The sequence below is a fragment of the Centroberyx gerrardi genome, chromosome 22 (assembly GCF_048128805.1).
Source record: "Centroberyx gerrardi isolate f3 chromosome 22, fCenGer3.hap1.cur.20231027, whole genome shotgun sequence".
Classification (NCBI taxonomy): Eukaryota; Metazoa; Chordata; class Actinopteri; order Beryciformes; family Berycidae; genus Centroberyx; species Centroberyx gerrardi.
In genome coordinates this window covers 1,120,282-1,144,219 of record NC_136018.1, presented here as the reverse complement: position 1 = coordinate 1,144,219, position 23,938 = coordinate 1,120,282, and the positions used below count along the sequence as shown (strand labels likewise).

The 23,938-nt window shown below is 45.9% G+C and overlaps 1 protein-coding gene across 1 annotated transcript in view; it reads left to right on the top strand.

Moving 5' to 3' along the window:
- Nucleotides 1–10,461: 10,461 nt before the first annotated feature.
- LOC139911189 (inhibin beta A chain-like) overlaps nt 10,462–23,938 on the top strand; it is an 18,285-nt gene continuing 4,808 nt past the window's right edge. The window contains exon 1 of the mRNA XM_078291358.1: nt 10,462–10,999. Coding sequence (XP_078147484.1) covers nt 10,462–10,999 — 538 coding nt within the window. The remainder of the gene's footprint in view (nt 11,000–23,938) is intronic.

The following is a 23,938-nucleotide window of genomic DNA, read 5'->3' as shown; positions in this document are numbered from 1 at the left end:
ATTACTGACACACCCTCACACGTGCATCGCCACACACATATCAAAACAAAGGACAGTTTATTATCAATAAATAGCATATGGAGTGGAGAAATCCCCTCTCTCCCTGCGTGTGTGTGTGTGTGTGTGTGTGTGTGTGTGTGTGTGTGTGTGTGTGGGGAGAGACAACCTGTCATGCAGATTTTTCTCTTTCCTCTCTTCATCCTTCCATCCCTTCATCCATTGCTCCGTTCCCAAAGCAGGAAACAGGAAAGGAGATATCTCTGGAGTGTGTGTGTGTGTGTGTGTGTGAATATCTCTGTGATCAGATAGGAGGCTTTATTCATGAGCGATGCTAGTAACAGAGAGAGCAAGAGGTCAAAGGTGCACGCCTGCTGCGACCAAACCACTGGCAAGTGAAAAAGGTGCAGGTGTGTTCAAAAAGCATCCTGTAGGACAGAGGTTCTCAACGTGGGGTCTGCGGACCACCAGAGGCCACAAGCAGTGAACACAGTTAGAGGATGTAGAAGAATGATGTTCTGATCATAGTTTCTCTGTTATCTCTCTACAACACAGACAGTCATGGAGTTCTGGACAAAATCAAATCTGACAATAAAAATATTCTCAGATTTGGGTCCGAGAGACAAAATCTCATCAAATGGGGGTCTGTGGCTCTAATGTGGACTAAACTAGGGTCCTTGATATGAAAAAGGTAGAGTCACTGTTATAGGAAGCAGGCCGACGCCTTCCTGTGGTCGACTAGCAGCTAGGTGGCTAACAGGATTTTCCATCGACCACAAAGTCTGTCTTCTGCAACTAAACAAAACAAAAACTGGAGTTGAGGTTCTCCTCTCTCTCACTACACAGCATCAGCTGTTAGACGACTTGTTTCTGTTGTTTTAGTTGTAGAAACTTCCAGAAAGACTTTGCCTCGATGCAGAACTCCAGCAGACTGAAGCAGCTGATCCTCCAGCAGGCAGCAGGCTGTCTGGACTTGGATTCTATCTTTTCTAAAGTCTGAGTTCAGCCTCATGCAAGTATACCTAGCTGCAGCCTGAGGAACGGGGCGGGGCTGCAGATCGAACCCGTAATCCCGCCCATTGATGATTTCATTGGTTTAGAGGTCGAAACAGGGCGGGACTACAGATCGACAGACCTGTAATCTAAACTGAGAATCCACTCTGGTTGGAAACGAGGGAAGGAGTGGTTTGTTTACTTAGCGGTAGTTATTCAATTTAGTTTCCTACCGTACATATATTCACAAACACCCTGTTGCATGTAAGAAAAGTCAATAACACCAGCAATTAAAATAAAATGTTTTTATGGTGAAATATATTTATTACCTTTTCGATTTTTTTCAAATGACAAAGACAGTACAATTCACACTAAGTGTGTGTGTGTGTGTGTGTAGAGAGAGAGAGAGAGAGAGAGAACATTACTTTTCACTCACTACACTACTCACTATTCAAATCATCACAATGCACAACCGACAAGCATAGTTAACATCAATGCTATCATTACTGGCTCGCTAGCTGCTAATGTTAGCTACAGATCGCTAGCTGCTAACGTTAGCTACAGATCGCTAGCTGCTAACCGTTAGCTACAGATCGCTAGCTGCTAACCGTTAGCTACAGATCGAACCTGTAATCCCGCCCATTGATGATTTCATTGGTTTAGTGGTCGACCTGTATCCTCGCCCCGATCTGTAGCCCCGCCCCGATCTGTAGCCCCGCCCCGATCTGTAGCCCCGCCCCGATCTGTACCCTCGCCCCGATCTGTAGCCCCGCCCCGTTCTGCAGGCTGCAGCCGGGTGCTTCTCGCCTCATGAGGATTTGAACACATTCTGTCTCTGGAGCTGTGAAGCTGCAGCTAGCTAGCTACAGGAGCTGGAAGATGGAACATTCCAGCTAGGTAAAAGCATGCTGGGTAGTGTAGTCCGTTAACTAATTTTGTTGTTCATGTGTTGATGGAAATTATGTCAACTTCAGCTTCCTATGTGATCACAGTTAAACACTTTAAACGCTTTTTATAACAGTTAAAACTACGGTGAAGCGCCTCGGTGTCGTGAGTCTGACTCTGACATTTGTTTCCCATCTGTCATCGCTCTCTCCAGTGCAATAAAGCACAAATTCCTTAACAAATGTCTGTGAATCTGTGTGTTTATTCACCGCCTCTGCTTTGGTTCAAACACACACACACACACACACACACACACACACACACACACTGTGGATGTCTCAGACAGTTGCATATTAAACTGACATTCTAGTGAGCTGGGTTTTCCCAAAACACCAATGAGCTCTGCTGTTCCCTCTGTCTGTGTGTGTCTGTGTGTGTGTGTGTGTGTGTGTGTGTGTGTGTGTGTGTGTGTGTGTGTGTGTGTGTGTGTCAGCTTGTAAATAAACGTAACCCACACAGATTCATAAAGATGTTTTCATATTTTCGAGGGTGTGGGCTCAGTGTGTGGTGAAACAAGCCAGACACACACACACGCACACATACACACGCATACACACACGCACACACACACACACACACACACACATACATATATTCACTCATCCGTACACATAAATAATTGACAACCGACACACACTAATACATAAATAAACAACAAATAGACACTAATGCACACAGATACACAGAAATACTGTACATGCACGCACACACACACACACACACACACACACACACACACACACGCACACTCCCAGAGGACAGGGAGTGTTCTGAGGTCAGGTGTGTGTCTGCTGGTAAAAAGGCCTTTTCACATCAAAAAAATGAGGTTTTGCAGCCAGAAAGTGTCAGTGCAGTAAATCCTGCCTCGCTCTGTGTGTTCTGCTCACTGTGTAAACAATATCTCGTTCATTCAGGTTCATCCATTCGTCAGATTTATACTTCTGTAATTGGACGAGAAGTGTTTCCACGAGTGCTGCTTTTTCCTGCAGGCCGTCAGTCAGCGGCGAGTCGGCGGGGTCACAAGGTGCGTTCGCTCCAATTCACTCTTTACAGACTCTTCTTTTCCCTTATTCACCTCACACACCTTTTTCACCAACAGCCTTTTTCCTGAGGAAAAGGGTTGTTTAGATCGGTTCTCTCCATGGGCAGCAATGTTTAGAAGACAACTTTCTGTCTCCTCCGACTGTACTGAAACACTAGAAAAAAGAGATTTGATTGACGGTTACAAAATGCTAACAGACCAGAAATTACCGTTAGCCTTGGTTTGCCAGTTAGCATTTTGTGACCCTCAAACAAATCACTTTTTTCCATTTTGATCACTCAGGGTGGAAAACTCTACCTGGAAGATATAAAACTAGTGTAACTTCAACACATAAGAGACTTCAGATAAACCAAACAGTTCTCAAATTAGCTAGCAACCCCAGTAACAACAACCACAACTGCTTCAGGTAGCAGGGAAGTTAGCTAGCTAGCTTACTAGTTAGTAAGCTACTAGCTAGGCTGCCTAGGCTAGACTCTGCTAGCTGGAGATAATGGGACAAATATATTAAAATGTGAACTGATATCCATCTGGATTCTTGAGATCCATTCAATCCTAATAAACTACCAGAAAACTAGCATTACTTCAACATATAAGAACTTCTCTTCTCCTAACAGTTAACTAACAATCTCAGAAACAACAATAACTGCTTGAATTTAGCAGGGAAGTTAGCTAGCAGCTAGTCAGTTAGCTAGCAGCTAGTCAGTTAGCTAGCAGCTAGTCAGTTAGCTAGCAGCTACCCAGGCTAGACTCTGGACCAAACATATTAAATGTGAACTGATTTCCTTCCTCATTCTTCAGATATTTGTTTCTAAATCTTTTTCAGTCTGTGAAATCTAAATGTTTGTTTGATGCATCTTGGTTCAAAACAGCAGAACAGAGCTGACCGCAATCACTCTTCCTCATCACTCTCTCTTTCCTCCCTTCTTTCTTCTCCCTCCCTCCCTCTCTTTCCTTTGTCTCCTCCCTTCTCTCTTTCATCCCTCCCTCGCTCCTTCTCTCCTTTCGCCTTCTCGCCTCCTCCTTCCATCATCCCTCCTTCCTCCCATCTTTCCCACCCTCCTCTTCCTCTGCCTCTTCCTCCTTCTTTCCACCGCTCCTTTTCATCCTCCCTCCCTATTTTCCCCACCTTCTCTCTCTTTCCCTCTCTCCCTCCTTCTTCCTCACTCCTTCCATCCTTCCTTCTCTCTCCTTCTCTTCTTTCTCTCTTCTTCATTCCTTTCTTCCTTCTCTCTCCTTCCCCCTCCTTCCTTCTTCCTCTGTCCTTCCCTCCTTGCTCCTCTCTCCTTTCATCCCTCCTTCTTTCCACCGCTCCTTTTCCTCCTCCCTCCCTCCCTCCCTTACTCTCTCCTTCCCTCCCTCCTTCCTTCAGACGATATTTCACTTTCTCTCCTCCCCGCTGTGCAGAGAGGAATGGAGCTCCTCAAATGTCACTCCTCCTCCTCCTCTTCCTCCTCTCCTTCCCACCATCGTGTGTGTGTGTGTGTGTGTGTGTGTGTGGGGGGGTGATCGAGATAGAGAGGAGAGAGAGAGGCCAAACTGGACTGCCATCAGCCATCTCTCTCTCTCTCTCTCTCTCTCTCACCTCTCCCACTGTGAGGCCAGAGCAATGCTATCCATCACACACACACACACACACACACCTACACACACACACACACACACCTACACACACACACACACACACAGCTGGAGGACCCCTGGTGACATCAGGTAACATCATGACCAATATCACATCCCAGTAGACGTGGTGTGTGTGTGTGTGTGTGTGTGAGAGTGTGTCCTGTGGTGTGTGTGTGTGTGTGTGACACGGTTTGTGTGTGTGTGTGTGTGTGTGTGTGTGTGTGTGTGTGCAGCAGGGCAGTAAATTAGTCTGCACCTCCACAAAGCTGTTTCATAAAGCTGCCGAGACCCAGAGAGCAGAGGAGGAAGACATCATTCACCTCCCTGATACACACACACACACACACACACACACACACACACACACACACACACACACATACACATACACACTGACTGTGAGAGAGCAAAAGGCAAGACACTGACAAAGAAAGATAGAAAGAAAAAGAAAGAAAGAAATGGAAAGAAACAGAATATAAGCAAAAGAGACAAAAGAATGAATGATTGAAGGAAGGAAGGAAGGAAGGAAGGAAGAGGGAAGGAAAGATGGAAATAGTTTGTTGGTTCAGGAACTAAAGAGAGAAAGAAAGAAATTAACAAAGAAACCGTGAATAAAAGGGAAAGAGATGAAAGAATGAATCATTGACGAAAGGAAGGAAGGAGGGAAATAGTTTGTTAGGGAACTAAAGAGAAAAAAGAAAGAAAGAAAGAAAGAAAGAGAATCTCTGAAGTGAACAAAAGGGAATAAAAAAGAGTGAATAAATAAACCCAAGTAACCCAACTAACTAACCCAAGTAAGGAAGCAGTGGAATAATGTTTGCTAATTAGGAAACAAGGAAGAAGGAAAGAGAGTGAATGAATTTGGAAAGGGAACAAAGGGAGGAAGAAAGGAAGGAAGGTTAGATAGGTAGAAGGGAACAAGGTAGGAAGGTAGGAAGGTAGGAAGGTAGCTTCAGGTCACGGATTTAAGGTGAAATTACACCAAATGTCCACAAGATGGAGCAGTGCAACTCTTCATTCACCACCAGTCAATTTCTAACTCTGATCAATCTGTTCCCTCACAGTCAGCCAGCTCTTCCAGTTCTAAACACATAATCAATATATCAAATGAAGCTTAATATCAGTGTAAACATTCAGCATCATTTGATTGGCTCTCTGGCTCCAGACACACACTGAGCAGCTGGAGTCTGGACAGAGGAGGACGATCTGAACGCCTTAATAAAACTACAACACATCAAACACCAAAGCTGGGGTTGTGTTTGACAGACAGTCCACTCCGGACCGAATCCAAAAACCAAACGCTCACCAAGATAAACATTTCATCTGAATCTCCTCCCTGCCCTTCCCACCGGTGGCTCCTTGTTTCTCAGCCGAGCTTTGTTCAAACCCACAGAACTTTATTTTAAATTCTAGTCCAGATCTCGAGATCTCAAAGATCCAAACATGTCAGACTGAATCACAGGGAAATAGAAATTGATAAACAACACATCTAGATTTCTTCCATTTGCTGTAATGTGGCAGCATCTTGTGTTTGAATATTTCTCTCAGTCTCAGCAGCTGGAACAGCAGAGACACAATATGGATGAGAAATAATCATAATATGGAGAATTTTTCTTTTTCTAACTTTGAAGCTACTTAAGGGGAAATCAGGGTGTAAGAGGTTAAACACGTTGAGGAGCGTTTGATTTCTCCTGCTGGACACTAACCCTAACCCCTAACCCTTCTAGTTTAAGCTAAATCAAGCGCTCCCTTGTATATTTTTTTCCATTCAAACTGTATTGGAGCATCTCTTTGGCCCTGGGGCGACGTTAAACACACACACACACACACACACACACACACACACACACACGCAGCAGAGTGACAGGTATGACTCACAGGTTGTGGTTATTTAAGGAAGCGACCGGTGCAGACACGTTCATTTCCATACGACACACTGCAGCGTCTTATAAGGCAACGCAGAGAGTGATGACATCACACGGGCCGGGCGAGTCACACACACACACACACACACACACACCTACACATGATGATGCTGCAGTAGAAAGGGAGAATCCCAGACACTCTGATTAAAACAGGAAGTTGACACGACGGTCACTTCCTGGTGATTCGGTGGTCTGTGTGAGTGAGTGAGTGTGTGTGTGCGTGTGTGAGTGTGTGTGTGCGTGTGTCTGCGTCTGACTGTGTGTGTGTGTAACTGCGTCTTCACTGCTTCCTATACAGTCAGTGTGACTGTGTGTTGTAAACAGCTTTCAGTTTGACGTCTCTGTTTTTCTTGACCAGGTTAGACAGACAGAGAGAGAGAGAGAGAGAGAGAGAGAGAGAGAGAGAGAGAGAGAGAGAGAGAGAGAGGTTGACCGAGACCGGATCTTACAACGTTCTTCTGATTCTAGTATCTGAACCATCATAGAACCTCCTTAGAACCTTAGAATCCCTCTAGAACCTCCTTAAAAACCCTCAGAACCCCTTTAGAACCCTTTAGAACATCTTACAATCCCCTTTAGAATTCCCTTTGGAACCACTTCAGAACCCCCTCGAAGCCCATAGAACCCCTTTAGAGTGCCCTTAGAACCCCTGTCTGAATCCAAGTAGAACCCCTTAGACCCCTTTGGAATCCCTCAGAACCTCACTCAACCTCACCCCCCCTTTCTTTTACCTCTCTTTCAGAACCCCTTAGAACCCCTTCACAATCCCATCTCCTTAGAACAACTCTAGAACCCCTTAAGAAACCCTTTGGAATCCGCCTATAGTCCTGTAAGAACCCCTCAGAACGTCATTAGAATCCTTTAAGAACCCCTTAAATCTTCCTTAAGAATCCCCTTGGAACCTCTTGGAGCCTTGTTAGACGTCCATTAGAACCAACCCCTTTCCAATTCCCTCAAAACCATCTTAGAACTCCTTTACGAGGGGGAGCTTCATTAGAACCCCCTTAAAATTCCATTAAAACCACCTTAGAAGCTCTCAGAAACACCTTAGAAACCCCTTAGGGATCCCTATAGAACCTCATGGTAATCCCCCTCACAAACCCCTTTAGAACCCCTATAGAATCCCATCAGAACCCCTTTATTAACCCCTTAAAAACCTTATTAGAAACCCCTTAAACCCTCTTTAGAAGTTAGAACCCCTTAAATTCTCTTTAGGAAACCCTTAAGAAAGAGATGAGCCGCAGCAGTGTTTCTGACCTGACGGACTTTTCGGATGCTTCTTGTCATTTCTGTAGTAAAGTGACATCATCTGTTGGCATGGTGACCGGCAGCGGGAACCCGTGCGCGGCGTGTGGCGGCGTGAGGAAACAGTGGGCTGCTGGGAAATCAAAAAGTGAAGTGGTGAAGCGCTTCTAGAGAACTAGCTGTGACTGCATGGGAAACGGAGAGTAGGAGGAGAGTTAGGTGTTTTTTTTTTAGGATGATGAGACTGATGATGATGATGATGATGACAGCGATGAAGACTTCAAAGACTTCAAAGAGAAGAAGGGACGGCTGGGTTCAGACCCGCGGCACTGTGAGCGCGGGACGCCCCGCACCTCAAACCACTGCTGTCCTCCCTTCATGTACCACGCTTTCTGTCTGCAGGTGAGCAAACTGAACTCTTTCATAGACAGACAGAAAGAAAGACAAAAAGAAAGAAAGAAAGAGAAAGAAAGAAAGAAAGAAAGAAAGGAAGAACTCACTGCTTTCAGCGCTGGACAGCGAGCGAGAGGAAAGCGTTTCATGGAGGGAAATAAATGGGCAGATGGGTCAGACGAGACGAAGAGAGAGAGAGAAGAGAGAGAGAGAAAGCGTTGGAGAAAGAAAAGAACAAAACAAACAAAGCAAACGAGAAAAAAATCAAAAGAAAACCAAATAAAATAAGAACTAAAACCAAACCTCTGAACCTCTGAACCTCCCTGAAGACGGCTTCTTCATTCATAGAAAACTCATCGAATAACGCACCGGCGAGACACACTCATTACCCATGATGCCGCCTGGCAACCAGACTAAATAAACAAACTGACAGACAGACAGTCAGTCAGACAGTCAGTCAGACAGACAGTCAGTCAGTCAGTCAGTCAGTCAGACAGTCAGTCAGTCAGTCAGTCAGTCAGTCAGTCAGACAGTCAGTCAGTCAGACAGTCAGACAGTCAGTCAGTCAGTCAGACAGTCAGACAGTCAGTCAGTCAGACAGACAGTCAGTCAGTCAGTCAGTCAGTCAGTCAGTCAGACAGTCAGTCAGACAGACAGTCAGTCAGTCAGTCAGACAGTCAGTCAGACAGACAGTCAGTCAGACAGTCAGTCAGTCAGTCAGACAGTCAGTCAGTCAGTCAGTCAGTCAGACAGTCAGTCAGTCAGTCAGACAGACAGTCAGTCAGTCAGTCAGTCAGTCAGACAGACAGTCAGTCAGTCAGACAGACAGTCAGTCAGTCAGACAGACAGACAGTCAGACAGTCAGTCAGACAGTCAGTCAGTCAGTCAGTCAGACAGACAGTCAGTCAGTCAGTCAGTCAGTCAGTCAGTCAGACAGACAGTCAGTCAGTCAGACAGACAGACAGTCAGACAGTCAGTCAGTCAGACAGACAGACAGTCAGACAGTCAGTCAGACAGACAGACAGTCAGTCAGTGGTTAAATCATCTGTCATCCAAGTATTTCCCCACGTAACTCATTCATAGCCGGCCGTGGGAGGGAGGAAAGGAGGGAAGGAGGGAAGGAGGGAGGGAAGGAAGAATAAAGGAATCCCGGCTTTGCTCCATTGACAGGCTGACAGAGGGAGGGAGGGCAGCGCTGATGTAGAAATAAATAAAGAAGAAGAGAGAGAGAGAGGGAGGGTGGGAGGGAAGGAGGGAGGGAGGGAGACGGTAAAAAAGTTGGAAGTGGAAGTGCTATGAGTCACGGAGTGAGCGAGCGAGATGGGAGGAGACTGGAGGGGAGGAGAGAGAGAGAGAGATGGAGGGAGGGAGGGAGGAAGGTATAATTATGGTAGGAGCATGCCAGGGAGAGAGAAGAGAAGAAGAAGAGAGGCAGAGAGAGACAGTTGGAGAGAGGGAGAGAAGAAGAAGAAGAGAGAGAGAGAGAGAGAGAGAGAGAGAGAGAGAGTCCAGCCCACTCCGGCAAAACCATTCAACTGGTGCGCAAGGGAACGCATTCACCACCGAGAGAGAGAGAGAGAGAGGTAACCAGAGAAAGAGAGAGAGAGAGAGAGAGAGAGAGAGAGAGAGAGAGGAACTCCCTTCGTCTGGGATAACTTAGTCAAACTGCCTCTCACACACTCTCTCTCCCTCACACACACTCTCACACACACACACACACACACACACACACACACGCTCCGCTCCGCTCCGCTCGCTGGGCTCGTCCGGCTCGCTGCGGTGTGTGTGTTGTTGGAACGAGGATTCTCCTGCAACTCCACATTTCTCCTTCTCTGCTTTTTCATCTCCATTCATCACATTTGTGTTTTTTTTTTCCGTTTTTTTTCTCCGCCTCCTCGTTTCGCAGCCATCTGCCCCTGACAAAAAGATAAGGATTACTCATTTTGTCGGCAGTTTTTACAGCTTTTTCTTTTTTTTTCCCTTTCTCCGTTTTTCACAGGTGGACTGTGCTGAACTTTACAGCGTCCAAACTTCTGAGGAGAGAACAGAGGAAGGAACGAGAAGAAGAAGAAGGACGGGAAGAAGGGCGCAGACACAGAAGAAGAAGAAAGGGAGAAAAGACTGAGAAAGGAGAGGAAGGTGAACTGAAAGAAGAGAAGAAGAAAGAGAGAGAGAGAGACTTCGCTCCTGCAGGACGGTGTTCACTTCAGCGACTCGTTTGACTCGTCCGTTCTCGCCGTTTCCCAGCATCTCCGCTCCGGCGGCATCATCACACCAGCCAGCCAATCAGCCGGCTCCGTCATGTCCGTGTTACCTCTGCTGCTGAGCTGCGGCTTGCTGCTGCTGGTGCGGGGCGGCGGCTCGTCCTCCGACCCTGCGCCGCCGCCGCCGCCCGTCCAGCCCGTCCAGCCCGTCCCGCCCGTCCAGCCCGTCCTGCCCGTCCAGCCCGTCCAGCCCGTCCCGGCGGCGGACTGCCCCTCCTGCGCGCTGGCCCGGATGCGCAGGAGCGAAGGCGGAGCGGTGGAGGAGGAGGAGGCGCAGCAGGACGTGGTGGAGGCGGTGAAGAGGCACATCCTCAACATGCTGCACCTGCAGGCGCGGCCCAACATCACGCGACCCGTCCCCCGCGCCGCGCTGCTCAACGCCCTGCGCAAGCTGCACGTGGGCCGCGTGGCCGAGGACGGCAGCGTGCAGATCGAGGGGGAGGAGGAGGCGCGGGGCGGGCGGGGGGGCCGGGGGGGCGGAGGGGGAGGAGGAGCGCCGGGGGGAGGAGCGGCGGCGGCGGGAGACGGCGGCGAGACGCAGGAGACGACAGAGATCATCACCTTCGCCGAGGCTGGTGAGTCTCCACTACTGACTGTCTGTCTGTCTGTCTGTCTGTCTGTCTGTTGACTGTCTGACTGTCTGTCTGTCTGTCTCTCTGTCTGTCTGTTGACTGTCTGTCTGTCTGTCTGTTGACTGTCTGACTGTCTGTCTGTCTGTCTCTCTGTCTGTCTGTTGACTGTCTGTCTGTCTGTCTGTCTGTCTGTCTGTCTGTCTGTCACTGCTGCTGCGGCGGTACGCAGGGTGTGTGTGTGTGTGTGTGTGTGTGTGTGTGCAGAGAGACAGTGTGTGAGTATCCTCACTCTTTCGCATCAGTGTGAGTGGAGAGAGAGAGAGAGAGAGAGAGAGAGAGAGAGAGAGAGAGCGTATGTGTGCTTGAATGCCATTTGTGTGTGTGGAGACAGAGTGTGTGTGCACAAATGTGTGTGTGTGTGTGTGTGTGTGTGTGTACGGGGAGAGAGTGTGTGTGTGGGCATTTGTTTGTGTAAGTGTGTGTGGAGAGCAACCACGATAGAGGATGTAAGCCTGCATTTGCATGTCTTCATGTCTTCATGTCTTCGTGTGTGTGTGTGTGTGTGTGTGTGTGTGGAGACAGACATTAAATATGTAATGCATTTTTATGTGTTTGTATGTGGAGAGAGACAGAAGGAATGTGTGAGTGCATATTTGTGTGTGTGTGTGTGTGTGTGTGTGTGTGTGAAGGATAAACTGCAGCTATGTTGAAAACCAAGTTGTTGAAAACGACCTGTCTGTACGCGCTCTCAGTGTGTGTGTGTGTGTGTGTGTGTGTGTGTGTGTGTCCACCTGCTTAATTCCACCTGCATACTCACTCAGCCTAACCCGACGGTTATCCCCCGAGACTCACACACACACACACACACACACACACACACACACACACACACACACACCCTAACCTCTGTAATAGCTTCCTGCTGTTTTCAAAGAATACCTCATTATCTTCTTAAAGGCAGAGGGGCTTGTGTGTCACAGCGTGTGTTTGCGAGTGTGTGTGTGTGTGTGTGTGTGTGTGTGTGCGTGTGTGTTCAAAGCTGCTCTTAAAGTGGTAAGAGCGCTGAAATTCCGACAAACGGTAGCGGCAAAGAGCGAGGGAGAGAGAGAGAGAGAGAGAGAGAGAAAGAACGTGCACAGCAGGAAAAGAGAGAGAGAGAGAATCAGAGAGAGAACTGAATGTATGAAGCGTGAAATGTGTGTGTGCGTGCATGTTCGTGTGTGTGCGTGTGTTCATGCGTGTGTGTGTGTGTGTGTGTGTGTGTGTGTGTGTGTGCATGTGTGTGTGTGTGTGTGTGTGTGTGTGTGTGTGTGTGTGTTAACCCTTCCTGCAGCAGTAAAGCAGATCTCCTTTAACTGCTGTGACGCTCCATCGCTCGCTGTGGGGAAACTCTCCTCTGCTCTGTGCTCAGAGGCACGTCAGCAGGGTGTGTGTGTGTGTGTGTATGTGTGTGTGTGTGTGTGTGTGTGTGTGTGTGTTGAACCCGGGGTCCTCCCCCTCCGTCCCTCCCCCTGGCTTTTAAATGTTTCAGCAGCATTAAAAGCATTAAATCTGGGTCACAAAAGGGTTAAAAATCTCATATTTCTGTTTTTTTCTGGACTGTGAAAACCTGGTAACTCCGGTCTTTTCATGTTTTACCTTCAGCTGGAGCATCACATGTTCCTCTGTGAGTCCGGGACATTCTGCCTCCTCTGGTCTGATGAAACCTTTTCAAACCGGTTGGATAAACTGTAAAGACTCATGGTGGTCAGTCTGAAAACAAGACGGGTTTTCTTGACATTTACAAGACTTTCACTGGACGTTCTGTTCCACTTTCCTATATAACTTTGCAGTAAATTAGATTCACCTTTAAATCATTTTAAAGCGGGCGTTCACTTGGCGTTCGCTTGAGTGTTCACCTGTCAATCAAACAGTGTGGGGGCGGAGCTTGGATTTTCTGTTGATGCAGTTTGTCTGTTCGCTGCTCATGCTAACTACCCAGTTCTTCTTCTGCTGTTTATTCCAAGCAAACCAGAAATGCAAAACGCATCTACCAGACACCGGCTGTTTAGAACAGACAGTGGAGAAGCTTTATGAACTGATAGAGGTTGGATCACTGTTGAGTTAGAGAGAGAGAGAGAGAGAGAGAGAGAGAGAGAGAGAGAGAGAGAGGGAGAGAGGGAGAGAGAGAGAGAGAGAGAGAGGGAGAGAGAGATTTATTTAGAGGAAAATGACTCATATCTTTACTTTAAAGCAGTCAGATTTCCTCCTCCTGTGTAATGTTAGTGTTGCAGACGGTGACTGGATTCAGATCAGCTGTCAGTCATTCTGTACCTGCAGCTGGTCGGAGGCTTCATGTTCAGTCCGGGACTCGAACCCGTGACCCGGGCAGTAACTCAGCCTGCTGCGTTTCCACGGCAACATCTGCTGCTGTCAGGTCAGGTCAACCAGCCAGTCAACAAGTCAGCCAACAAGTCAGCCAACAAGTCAACCAGTCAGTCAGTCAGTCAGTCAGTCAACAAGTCAACCAGTCAGTCAACAAGTCAGCCAACAAGTCAACCAGTCAGTCAGTCAGTCAGTCAGTCAACAAGTCAACCAGTCAGTCAACAAGTCAACCAGTCAGTCAGCCAACAAGTCAACCAGCCAGCCAACAAGTCAACCAGTCAGTCAGTCAGTCAGTCAGTCAACAAGTCAACCAGTCAGTCAGTCAGTCAGTCAGTCAACAAGTCAACCAGTCAGTCAGCCAACAAGTCAACCAGCCAGCCAACAAGTCAACCAGCCAGCCAACAAGTCAACCAGCCAGCCAGCAAGTCAACCAGCCAGCCAACAAGTCAACAAGTCAGTCAGTCAGCCAACAAGTCAACAAGTCAGTCAGCCAGTCAGTCAACAAGTCAACCAGTCAGTCAGTCAACAAGTCAACCAGTCAGTCAGCCAACAAGTCAACCAGCCAGCCAACAAGTCAACCAGCCAGCCAGCAAGTCAACCAGCCAGCCAACAAGTCAACAAGTCAGTCAGTCAGCCAACAAGTCAACAAGTCAGTCAGCCAGTCAGTCAACAAGTCAACCAGTCAGTCAGCCAACAAGTCAACCAGCCAGCCAACAAGTCAACAAGTCAGCCAACAAGTCAACCAGTCAGTCAACAAGTCAACAAGTCAGCCAACAAGTCAACCACTGAGTCATCTATCTATCTATCTATTTCACTTTTCTCTTCCCATTCCTCCCTCTCTCCCTGCTTTCTCTCTGTTTATCTTCCTCTCTCTCTCTCTCTCTCTCTCTCTCTCTCTCTCTCTCTCCACACACAGGACAATTAATTGAACTTAATTGAACACATCATTAGTGACATTCCTCAATGCACTTTCATCTCTCTCTCTCTCTCCTGCGGTCTCTAACCTCGCTCGCCCCTGGCAGACAGAATAACATCCTCTATCTCTCTCTCCCTGTCCTTTCTTCAACTTTTCCTCTCTTCCTTCCCTCCTCCCCCTTTCTTTTCCTTTCTCTAACTCTCTTTTTTCTCCAACTATCTCTCTCATCCCCTCCTCTCTCACTCTTTCCCTCTCTCTCTTTCTTTCTCTGCCCCATATCCATCTTCTCTATCTTCTTCTTTGCTTTCTCTTTCTTTTCTGTTCTTTAACTCTCTTTTTTCTGCCTCTATCCCTCCTCTCTCTCTCTCTCTCTCTGTCTCTCTCTGTCTCTCTCTCCCTCTCTCTCTCTCCCCCCTCCCGTGCCATGTGATGCCATGGGTTAGCGTGTTTATAGCGTGTTTATGGTCATGTCCGTGTAGTTTTAATGTTGTTGGTCTGAATCCCTGGCGGCATGTTGCGTCCCGCCACATCGTTTGGCTCTGCTTTGATGTGTGACCGGCCGCCAAAGATGCTCTATGTCTGGGAAGATGAATCACTCGATAGTAAACAAGTACAGATTGTGTCCTGTCCCACGGTGCTTACATACAAACTGACTGGAAACAATCAGAAGAAAAGTAAAAAAAACAAATGAGAAGATTCTCCATTAATGCTAAAATTCACCTTTTCTGTCTCTTCCTGCTGCAGAAAGCTTTGATTCTTATTAATTAACTGTCATTATCTCTAGCTAGTACTAGTAACATGCTAGCATTATGCTTTGTATGCTGAGCACATGTTGGACGGTCAGATTGTTTCTGTTAGCTGACTAAAACTTTACTGACTTTAAACTTTACGTCAGGTGACTTTAGCTGGTTAAAACTGCGAGCTTGTTACTGGAGCTAGCTGTCGGCTACAACTTACACAATTCAGCATAACTGGCTTAGTGATGAATATAACATTAACAGCATGAAGTAGCTGACTGCTAACATTAGCTAACGATATGGACCTAGTTGGTTTGGAGATAAAAGTATACACTATAACGTTAACAACACAAAAGTAGTAGCGGGAAGTAGCTGACTGCTAACATTAGCTTAGCATTGTAGACCTTGTTGGATTGGAGATAAATATAGCGTAGCTGACTGCTAATATTAGCTAATGATATGGACAAAGTTGTTTTGGAGAAAAATATAACATTGACAACATGAGAATTACAACATGAAGTAAATGACTGCTAATATTAGCTAGTGATAGTTTGGATAACAATGTAACATTAATAATATTAAATAGTCAATGTTAGCATTAGCTTACATTACAGATCAACATCCTTCAGTCCAGTTGCTGTAGTCTTTGATCGGGTCTTTCTCCAGCTCTTATCACTTGAACACCAAACTAAACACCAAACCCACATCTGTGTTAAAGTCTGACATCTGATGCGAAAAAGCAAGCTGGAGTTTAGTTCCTCATTAATATGTATATGTTGGAGGATAAATTTGGTTCATATTTTTTGTCCAAAGCTCAGTTGAGTTTGCCTTTGTCTCCGTCTGCTTCACTGTCTTCTGCGTAGTGTTTTAACTCCGAGTGTGACGTACATCAAACATGGCCGCCGTGTGATGCTTGTAATACCCGGAAGTAGAGGCAGAGTGGGAGCTCCCTGTTTTTCCCTGCTCTCTGCCGGCCGGCCGCCCGCTGTGCCGTCCCACCGGAGGAACTGAAGACAGGAACGTCTAAATACAGAGAACTCTGCTTCAAACAGAGAGAGAGAGAGAGAGAGAGAGAGAGAGAGAGAGAAACTTTCTAATTGTCCTGTCATTACTTCTCCTGACTTTAGTCCAGCAGTGGGTCTGTGCCAGATCAGCTGTGTGAATGTGAAGCAGGACGGTGCACGATGTTCATGGTTTATTGCATTAATGGGAAATTATAATATTATTATTACGTTAACAGTGAAGTATTTTCCTGGATAGAGAGATAGATAAAGAGATAGAGGCAGTGAAGTTTAGATCTTCTTCTTGGTTCTTGCGTAACACTGTCTGTCTGTCTGTCTGTCTGTCTGTCTGTCTGTGTATATTTCATTATTTCTCCTTTATTTCTCTCTCTCTCTTTAAAACCCCGGGGGGGGGGAATTACAGTAACTCTCCTCCTCTCCTCTCCACCTTCTATAGAGTGCAGTGACATCATCACCTGGCACCGAAGATCAGCCAATAGCAGATGGCCATTCCAGCTGCATGCTTTTTACCGTTAGATGTCAGTCTTTTTACACAGATCTGGGTTCAGTGTTGAGTCAGGTTCAGTTCGCCGTTTGCCGTTTTGAAAGATTTGACTGGAAAGAGAGAGAGAGAGAGAGAGAGAGAGAGAGAGAGGGAGAGAGAAGCTTCAATTAATTCAAAACTTTATTGTCCTGTGAAAGAAGTTTGCAGACAGGATTTACAGTTAAAACATGGCATGACAACAGATCATAAAAACTCAATAAACACCATAAAAACAGAACATAAAAACATGAAATCACAGTGAAACACATTATAACTCACTGCAAACAGGATGAAGCCAGCAGTTTACAGATGACTTTATGTAAACAGCTCACATCACACTGAGTCGGATCAAACTGGTACAAGTTATATGAAGAAAGAGTCGTTCAGGGGGGAAAACATGTTGCTGTCGCCGGGTAAAAACCTCGTATCTCCAAACTGAAAACACAGCCTTGACTTTAGATTGACCACCATGCAGTATTGAGTTTATTTATAAAGTTTTCTGTTTTTTTCCAGTTTTCTACTGCAAGATAATTTATTTTATTGAAGAAAAAAGAAATCAGAAATAGCTCATGGATCCAGTCAAGAGGAAACAAAAAAAAAGTTGTATTTTTCCATCCAGACTCTCTCCTGTAGGACTGAATGGAGTTTGGCGTCGCTGCTGTGTGTTGGACTGACCCGGAGTGTGTGTGTGTGTGTGTGGTGTGTGAGTGTGTGTGAGTGAGTGTGTGTGTGTGGTGTGTGTGTATGTGTGGTGTGTGACAGTGCTGGAGTGAGTTACAGAACTGCTGACTAAACATGATTCAGCACAATCCAACCTTACTCTTATCAGGAGACTCAGGGTCTCTCGCCCCCTCTCTCTCTCTCTCTCTCTCTCTCTCCTTCTTTCTCTATCTCACTGTCTTTCTTTATCACTCTTTATTATTTATTCTCTCTCTGTCTCTCTTTCTTCCTCTCTTTCTGTCTTCCTCCGTCTTTCTCTCTTCTTTTGTCTCGCTTTGTTGCTCTCCATCATCTTCCCTCTTTCTTTCTCTCTCTTCAATTGTCTGTCTTCCCGTCTCCCGTCTTCTCTCTCTCTCTCTCCTTCTCTCTCTCTCTCTCTCCCTCTCTCTTTCTCTCTCTCTCTCTCTCCCTCCTTTCTCTGTCTTCTCTTTGTCTTTGTATTTGCATTGCTATGTCTGTCTTTCTCCAGTTTTCTCTCTCTCTCTCTCTCTCTCTCTCTCTCTTTCTCTCTCTCTCTCCATCATGCAGTCTTGATTTTGACAGTTTTCAGTGCTTATGTTTCATTTATTTTCTACAGTTTAGAGAGGTTGTTGTTCCAGGCAGGGAGAGTCAGGGGAACTCCACCCTGCAGGGAGACAGCAGGGTGGATTTTCACTGTATCTGGACCACAAAGAGTTAAAACTCGCTCCATTTCTATGTTATATTATTCTATTAAATTATAATCTTTGGGAGAGAGCGAGGGCGAAGCCGTCTCCTCCTGTGTTTCACCTCACAACATGCAGAGTGTCAACAGACAGGAGCTTGTTTTACTGTAAAGATGTTGAGACGAAACACAGCGGGCGTCTGATCTGCCGCCGCAGAGCGCTGCAGCTGTGTGGACAAGAGACACACGACCTCCGACCCCGACCCTGACGAGAGAGAGAGAGAGAGAGAGAGAGAGAGAGAGAGAGAGAGAGAGAGAGAGAGAGAGAGAGAGAGAGAGAGAGAGAGAGAGAGAGAGAGAGAGAGAGAGAGAGAGAGAGAGAGAGAGAGAGAGAGAGAGAGAGGATCCACACCAAACTCCTCTGTGTGTCTCTGGTAGATCTCTCTGTCTGCTGAACATGCTAACACTTTAGCATACAGCATGTTAAGTCAATGTAGGCGACTAGCATCAAGCTAACAGTGAGAGAACGAGGACTTGCAGCAGCTCTGAGGCTGATGGTTCAGTCATTTTAACGATCAGTGGATCGGTGAAACAGACTTTGAACAGCAGCAGATCTCTCTTCCCGCGAGACTTGGAGCGTGACTTGATTTGTTTACACAGGAAGTGAGTGAAGCTAGCCAAACAGCTAAAGGTTTTGCGCCACTGATTTCGTAATGAACTTCGCTAATGAATCTACAGGCCAGAGAGTAAGTGCAGAGAGGACACTGGTGTGTGTGTGTGTGTGTGTGTGTGTGTGTGTGTGTGTGTGTGTAGGGGGGGTTGTTAGACTCTTGGAAGATCCTGAAGCCACAGAGAGATGGATGGCTAGCTCACTGATCCCTCCTAAAGTAAACTAAGAAGAAGAAAGAAAGGAAGGCAGTGATCCTTCTTCTGGTGAACTAGTACAGAGGGAGGAAGGGACAAAAAGGAAGAAACAAAGAAAAAAAGAAAGAAAGAGGGATTAGATCCCATAATTGCTCCCATGTTACACTGCAAAAAATATCCACCTTAACAAGCCATTTAGTACTGAGTCTTAAAATCTTATTTTTCTTAAAACAAGTCTTAAACTGTTCCAGTGGGTTGAGATAGTTCTGCTTGTTTCCAACGCAGATCAACTTCCTGAATCTGATCCGCCTCATTCTGCCTTTTTGTTTAGTTTCAGTAAACTGTCACTTGTTTCTGCAGAGGCCAGCAGAGGGATTATGGGAAATGTAGTCTTAATGTGGAGAAACAGTAGAACTAACAATACTACAGTTGTGAGACAGATGTGAACATTTCTTTCTTCACCTGCCAGTATCATGTGACAATATTTGCTTCACATGTGAAAACTTACTTTTCACATGTGAAGACACATGCCACGGGACATGTGACATTTCACATGTTCACAACCAACATGTGTCCAATCTGCACATGTGCTTTGAATTCACATGTGACTTTTTTTGTAAGCGTGGTTAGCAATGATGCATACAGCAGCTTTAACATGGACATTTTTTGCAGTGTAAATGTAGAAGAAGAAGAGAGAGAGAGCGACTTTGATCCCTTTTATGTAAACTTGAGAGAGCGAGAGAGAGAGAGGGAGAGAGAGAGAGAGAGAGCAGAAGATGAAGCAGTAGATTAGTGTCCCATTAACAGACAGGAACCGGCGTTTTGGACAGGAAGCTCTCGCACCCTGAAACCCAGACCGTCCCATCTGTCAGGCACCCCGCCTCTCTCTCTCTCTCTCTCTCTCTCTCGTTCTTTCATGTGTGGTGTTTCGTTAAAGAGCATCAAATGTCTTTATTTCTTCTTCATTCATTGTTTTTCTTCTTTCTTTCTTCCTTCATTTATTTGTACTAGTTTATAATATGAAGGATCTCAGACTCTCTCCCTCTTTCTCTCGCTCTTTTAAGTGTAATGTTTCACTGAGAGCGTTGTGAGGAATGTGTAAATGTTATTTTCTGTCTTTGTGTGAGGGAATGAGAGAGGGAGGGAGGGAGGGGAGGAAAGAGGGAAGGAAGGAAGGAAGGAAAGAAGGAAGGAAGGAGATAGGGAAGAGAGAGAGACAGCTGTGCAAACTGAACATCCCAACAGAAGCTGCTACTCCTCTTTGTGCTTGTTTCTTTCTTTCTTTCTTTCTTTCTCTGCTTGACTTTGTTATTCTTTTATTCTTTCCTTCTGTCTGTAGTTCTTTACGTCTTTCTTTTTTTTAGTTACTTTCACAACTTTTTATTGGGAGGTGTTTCATTTAATAACATCAAAAGTCAGTCTTCTTTTCTTTCCTTCCTTCCTGCCTTCCTTCCTTCCTTCCTTCCTTCCTTCCTCCTCACACTTCTCCACAATATAGATAAGAACACAGTGAATGGATTGTATGAATGAATGAAAAGTGTGATAATATATGAATTCCAGCATGTTGCAGTGTGTGGAATAGAGATTTTCCTCTGATAGCAAAGTTTAGTTTCTGTTTCTATCACAAACATTCTCTCTCTCTCCCTCTCTCTCTCTCCCTCTCTCTCTCTCTCTCTCTCTCTCTCTCACTCTCTGACACACACAAACACTCAGAAACACACACACACACTCACCCAAATACACAAACAAACCCATACATTTACACAAACAGATGAACAAGCACATATACAGTACGAACACACACACACACACACACACACACACACACACACACCTACACACACACACACACACCCTCCTGAGGTTTGCTCAGCTTAGCGCTGTCGAACGCAGCTCATCCATTCAAGAGGGATTAGGACCGGACAATAGAGAGCAAACACACACACACACACACACACACACACACACACACTCATGGACACAGTTTGTCATGAGCAGCGGCTGTGTTTGGACAGATGGGTAAAGAGGATGGGAGTGTGTGTAGGGACACTGAAAGAAGACACACACACACACACACACACACACACACACACACACACACACACACACACACCCTGTCGGTCATTGTTGTGGTGTGAGTCTTGGTAAACAGGGAGGACAGAGGTTGGAGGCGTGTCCCTCTCTGTCTTGCAGGGTGTGTTCAGTCACAAATGTCAACATCCAAACCTATGAAGCTTCGGTTTCTCAAGCTGTGGCTCGGGACCCGGCATTCACCCGGTCTGGGTCCCAACGTGAAGAGAGCAGGAGCGTGTTTTAAAGCGTTAGAGACTGTATTTCTAAAGCTGCAGTCGGTTGGTTTGTCCAGGTGAACGATGACCTCTGAACTCTGTCCTCTAACAAGAGAACTGTGGGGCGGTTCGTTAATCCAACCGACTACAAGAAACCACCCCAAAACACAAGGGATTATGGGTAGAAGGAGACGGAAAGCCTAGCAGAACAAAATGAAGTCTGGACTGATGCTCATGTTCAGCTACTTCTTCATGTGTTCTTAACTGGTATGAACACCACAGAAGAAGAGACAGATCATGTTAGACAGCTGCCCCTCTCTTCCTCTACGTAATGTTGAAGCCAAAGCAGCGTTACTTCTTGGTCATCAGTATCAAAACGTAGCTTCAGAAATGTCTGTTGACCTTTTAAGCGCAAAAACAATGTGCAGCGTTGGACCTTAAAGACCTCGCTTTGAGGTGAGACACTTCACTGGTGTCGTGTTCATGTTTCCCCTCCAACTGAAGGATCACCTGGCTCGTCTTTCGGCTCGATGAAACTCTTTCAAAACCCATCGGATGAACTCAGAACTGCGTCACCAGCGAGCTAAACACAAGGCCGCGTGTCTCAGCCCCTGAAAAGTCGACATTTTGGAGGTTTCAAGTGTACTTTTTGCCTCAGAAATGGCCCTGTGCTGCAGCATCTCTGAGGTAAACAAGAGGATGAAGTGAATGCCGGAATAAGTCCGATGTTTGACCCTAGCACCGCCTTTGATATCGCTGAGGCCTTCAGACAAAAGCTTCGTCTACAGTTTCTACCCAAAAAAGTTCCTCGTCCTGCAGCAGCCTCTTCCTCTGCGGCGCTGTAGAAAGAGCTCAACATGTCTCTTATGGGACGAAACTAATCTTCCAGACGGTTCTCTGCCGACGAAGGGACAAACTTTGACTTTCCTCGACGCTTCCTCATGCAGGACTTCCACAGCGGCTGCATCTGCAAGAGGGATTGTTGGGGATTTAATAAGATTTATCTCAAACGGAGAGTCCTTTTAATACATTCCAGCCAGCGCCTGCGTCAGATATTGGCAGGACGACTTGTTTAGCTTTGTTAGCCAGCGCCGCTCTGTCTGATAAATCAAAGTCAAAATACGTTGGGGGGGGGAAGAGTTATGAAACTGTTTGGAAGGTGCTGCTTGTGATGTTTGGCTAAAATGTTCGTTTACTGCTCCTTATTTTTGTATCAGTGAGTCGAGCTAGCGTTAGCGAACGAGCGGTGAAAATGTTTGGAAAAGTTCTCGGAAAGGACCGGCAGTCGGAGAAAAGTCAGATGGAGGTTTATTGAGTCCTTCTAACAACAAAACTTCACATTTTTAAGAGTTGAAAAAGACCATCCCAGTCACTTCCAATTAAGGCAGATGCATTGTGGGCGAGAATGTATTTTCAAATACTTTTAACGGTTTGTTTTAGGCGACCCGAGCGCCAGAAGGGTGGAGTCGTCCAAATGAGACAATATAATGAATTCCAGAAGGTTTAGAAAATGACAGAAAAGCACTTGAAAGTTTGTGAAGTATGTTTGTCTGTGATTGTACCAGCTGCAGTTAAACCCCCCATCTGGGACGCCCTGCAGGTTTTAACAAACACGCAGAAGTATGTGCAGCTACTGTTGTGGTCCTGAGAGCCGGGGGGGGGGGGGGGGGCGTCCCGGGCCGGGGGTTTGAGTCCCACATGGACCGCTTCTACTGAAAGATGCCAAGAGGGACCAAAACATGAAACAACCACAGAGACAACAGACAGGACAACAGACAGGACAACAGACAGGACAACAGACAGGACAACAGACAGGACGACAGACAGGACAACAGACAGGACAACAGACAGGACAACAGACTGGAGTCCTGTTCCTCTGGAGATCGTAATGAGCTTCACATTTCACTTCAGACTCAGGATGCTCACACATATTTTACAGTTTCCCAGTTCATTGCCACTGGCTTGTCTGGGATATTAAATTGCATTTTATTTTATTTTTTTTTACCTTTATTTAACCAGACAAGTCAGTTAAAAGCAAATTCTTCTATACAATGATGGGGAGCTGGGGAAAGGAGAAGAAAAAAAAGAAAAACAAAGAAAATAAAGTCGTAATAATAGTATAAATAATAATAATAATATAAGGAAGGCAAGATAATAACTTAATTTCTATAGCAACATTCATACATAAAATGCAAATCAAACATAAAATAAATGGACTAAAACAATTCAAGCAAAAGCAAGACAGAAAAGAAAACAGTAATTTGTCTCATAAAATGACATTAAAACAGTGTTGGAACGAACCTCTAATAAAGCTAGTAGCCTACTCTGCAGAAGGCAGAATAAAGCACAGTAGAAGCCAGTAGAAACAGTAGAAACAGTAGAAACATGCAGCACACAGCAAGAGCTGAAGCATTTTCTACTCACAGGAGACTGAAAACTGTTCTAGTCCGAAAAATAGAATGATTTGAATTTATGCAGATTCTTTTGTGTAAAAACTTTCCTAAATCCTCTTGTAACGTGTGTGTGTGTGTGTGTGTGTGTGTGTGTGTGTTTGTATTATATGTACTCTCATGTGTGTGTTTAACATCTTTCAGTGTCCCTATACACATGCTTACACATCTGCTGTCCAAACACAAGCCGCTGCCACTCCTGTGTGTGTGTGTGTGTGTGTGTGTGAGTGTGTCTCTGTGTGTGTGTGTGTGTGTGTGTGTGTGTGTGTGTGCATGCTCTCCTATTCCCAAGTATGCGTATGGTTCAGTAGCTGTCTGTCATGTGTGTGTTTGCGTTACCAGTAAGTGTGCATTTACATGTGTGTATCTATGACCAAGCATTTATGTGTGTGTGTGTGTGTGTGTGTGTGCTCAC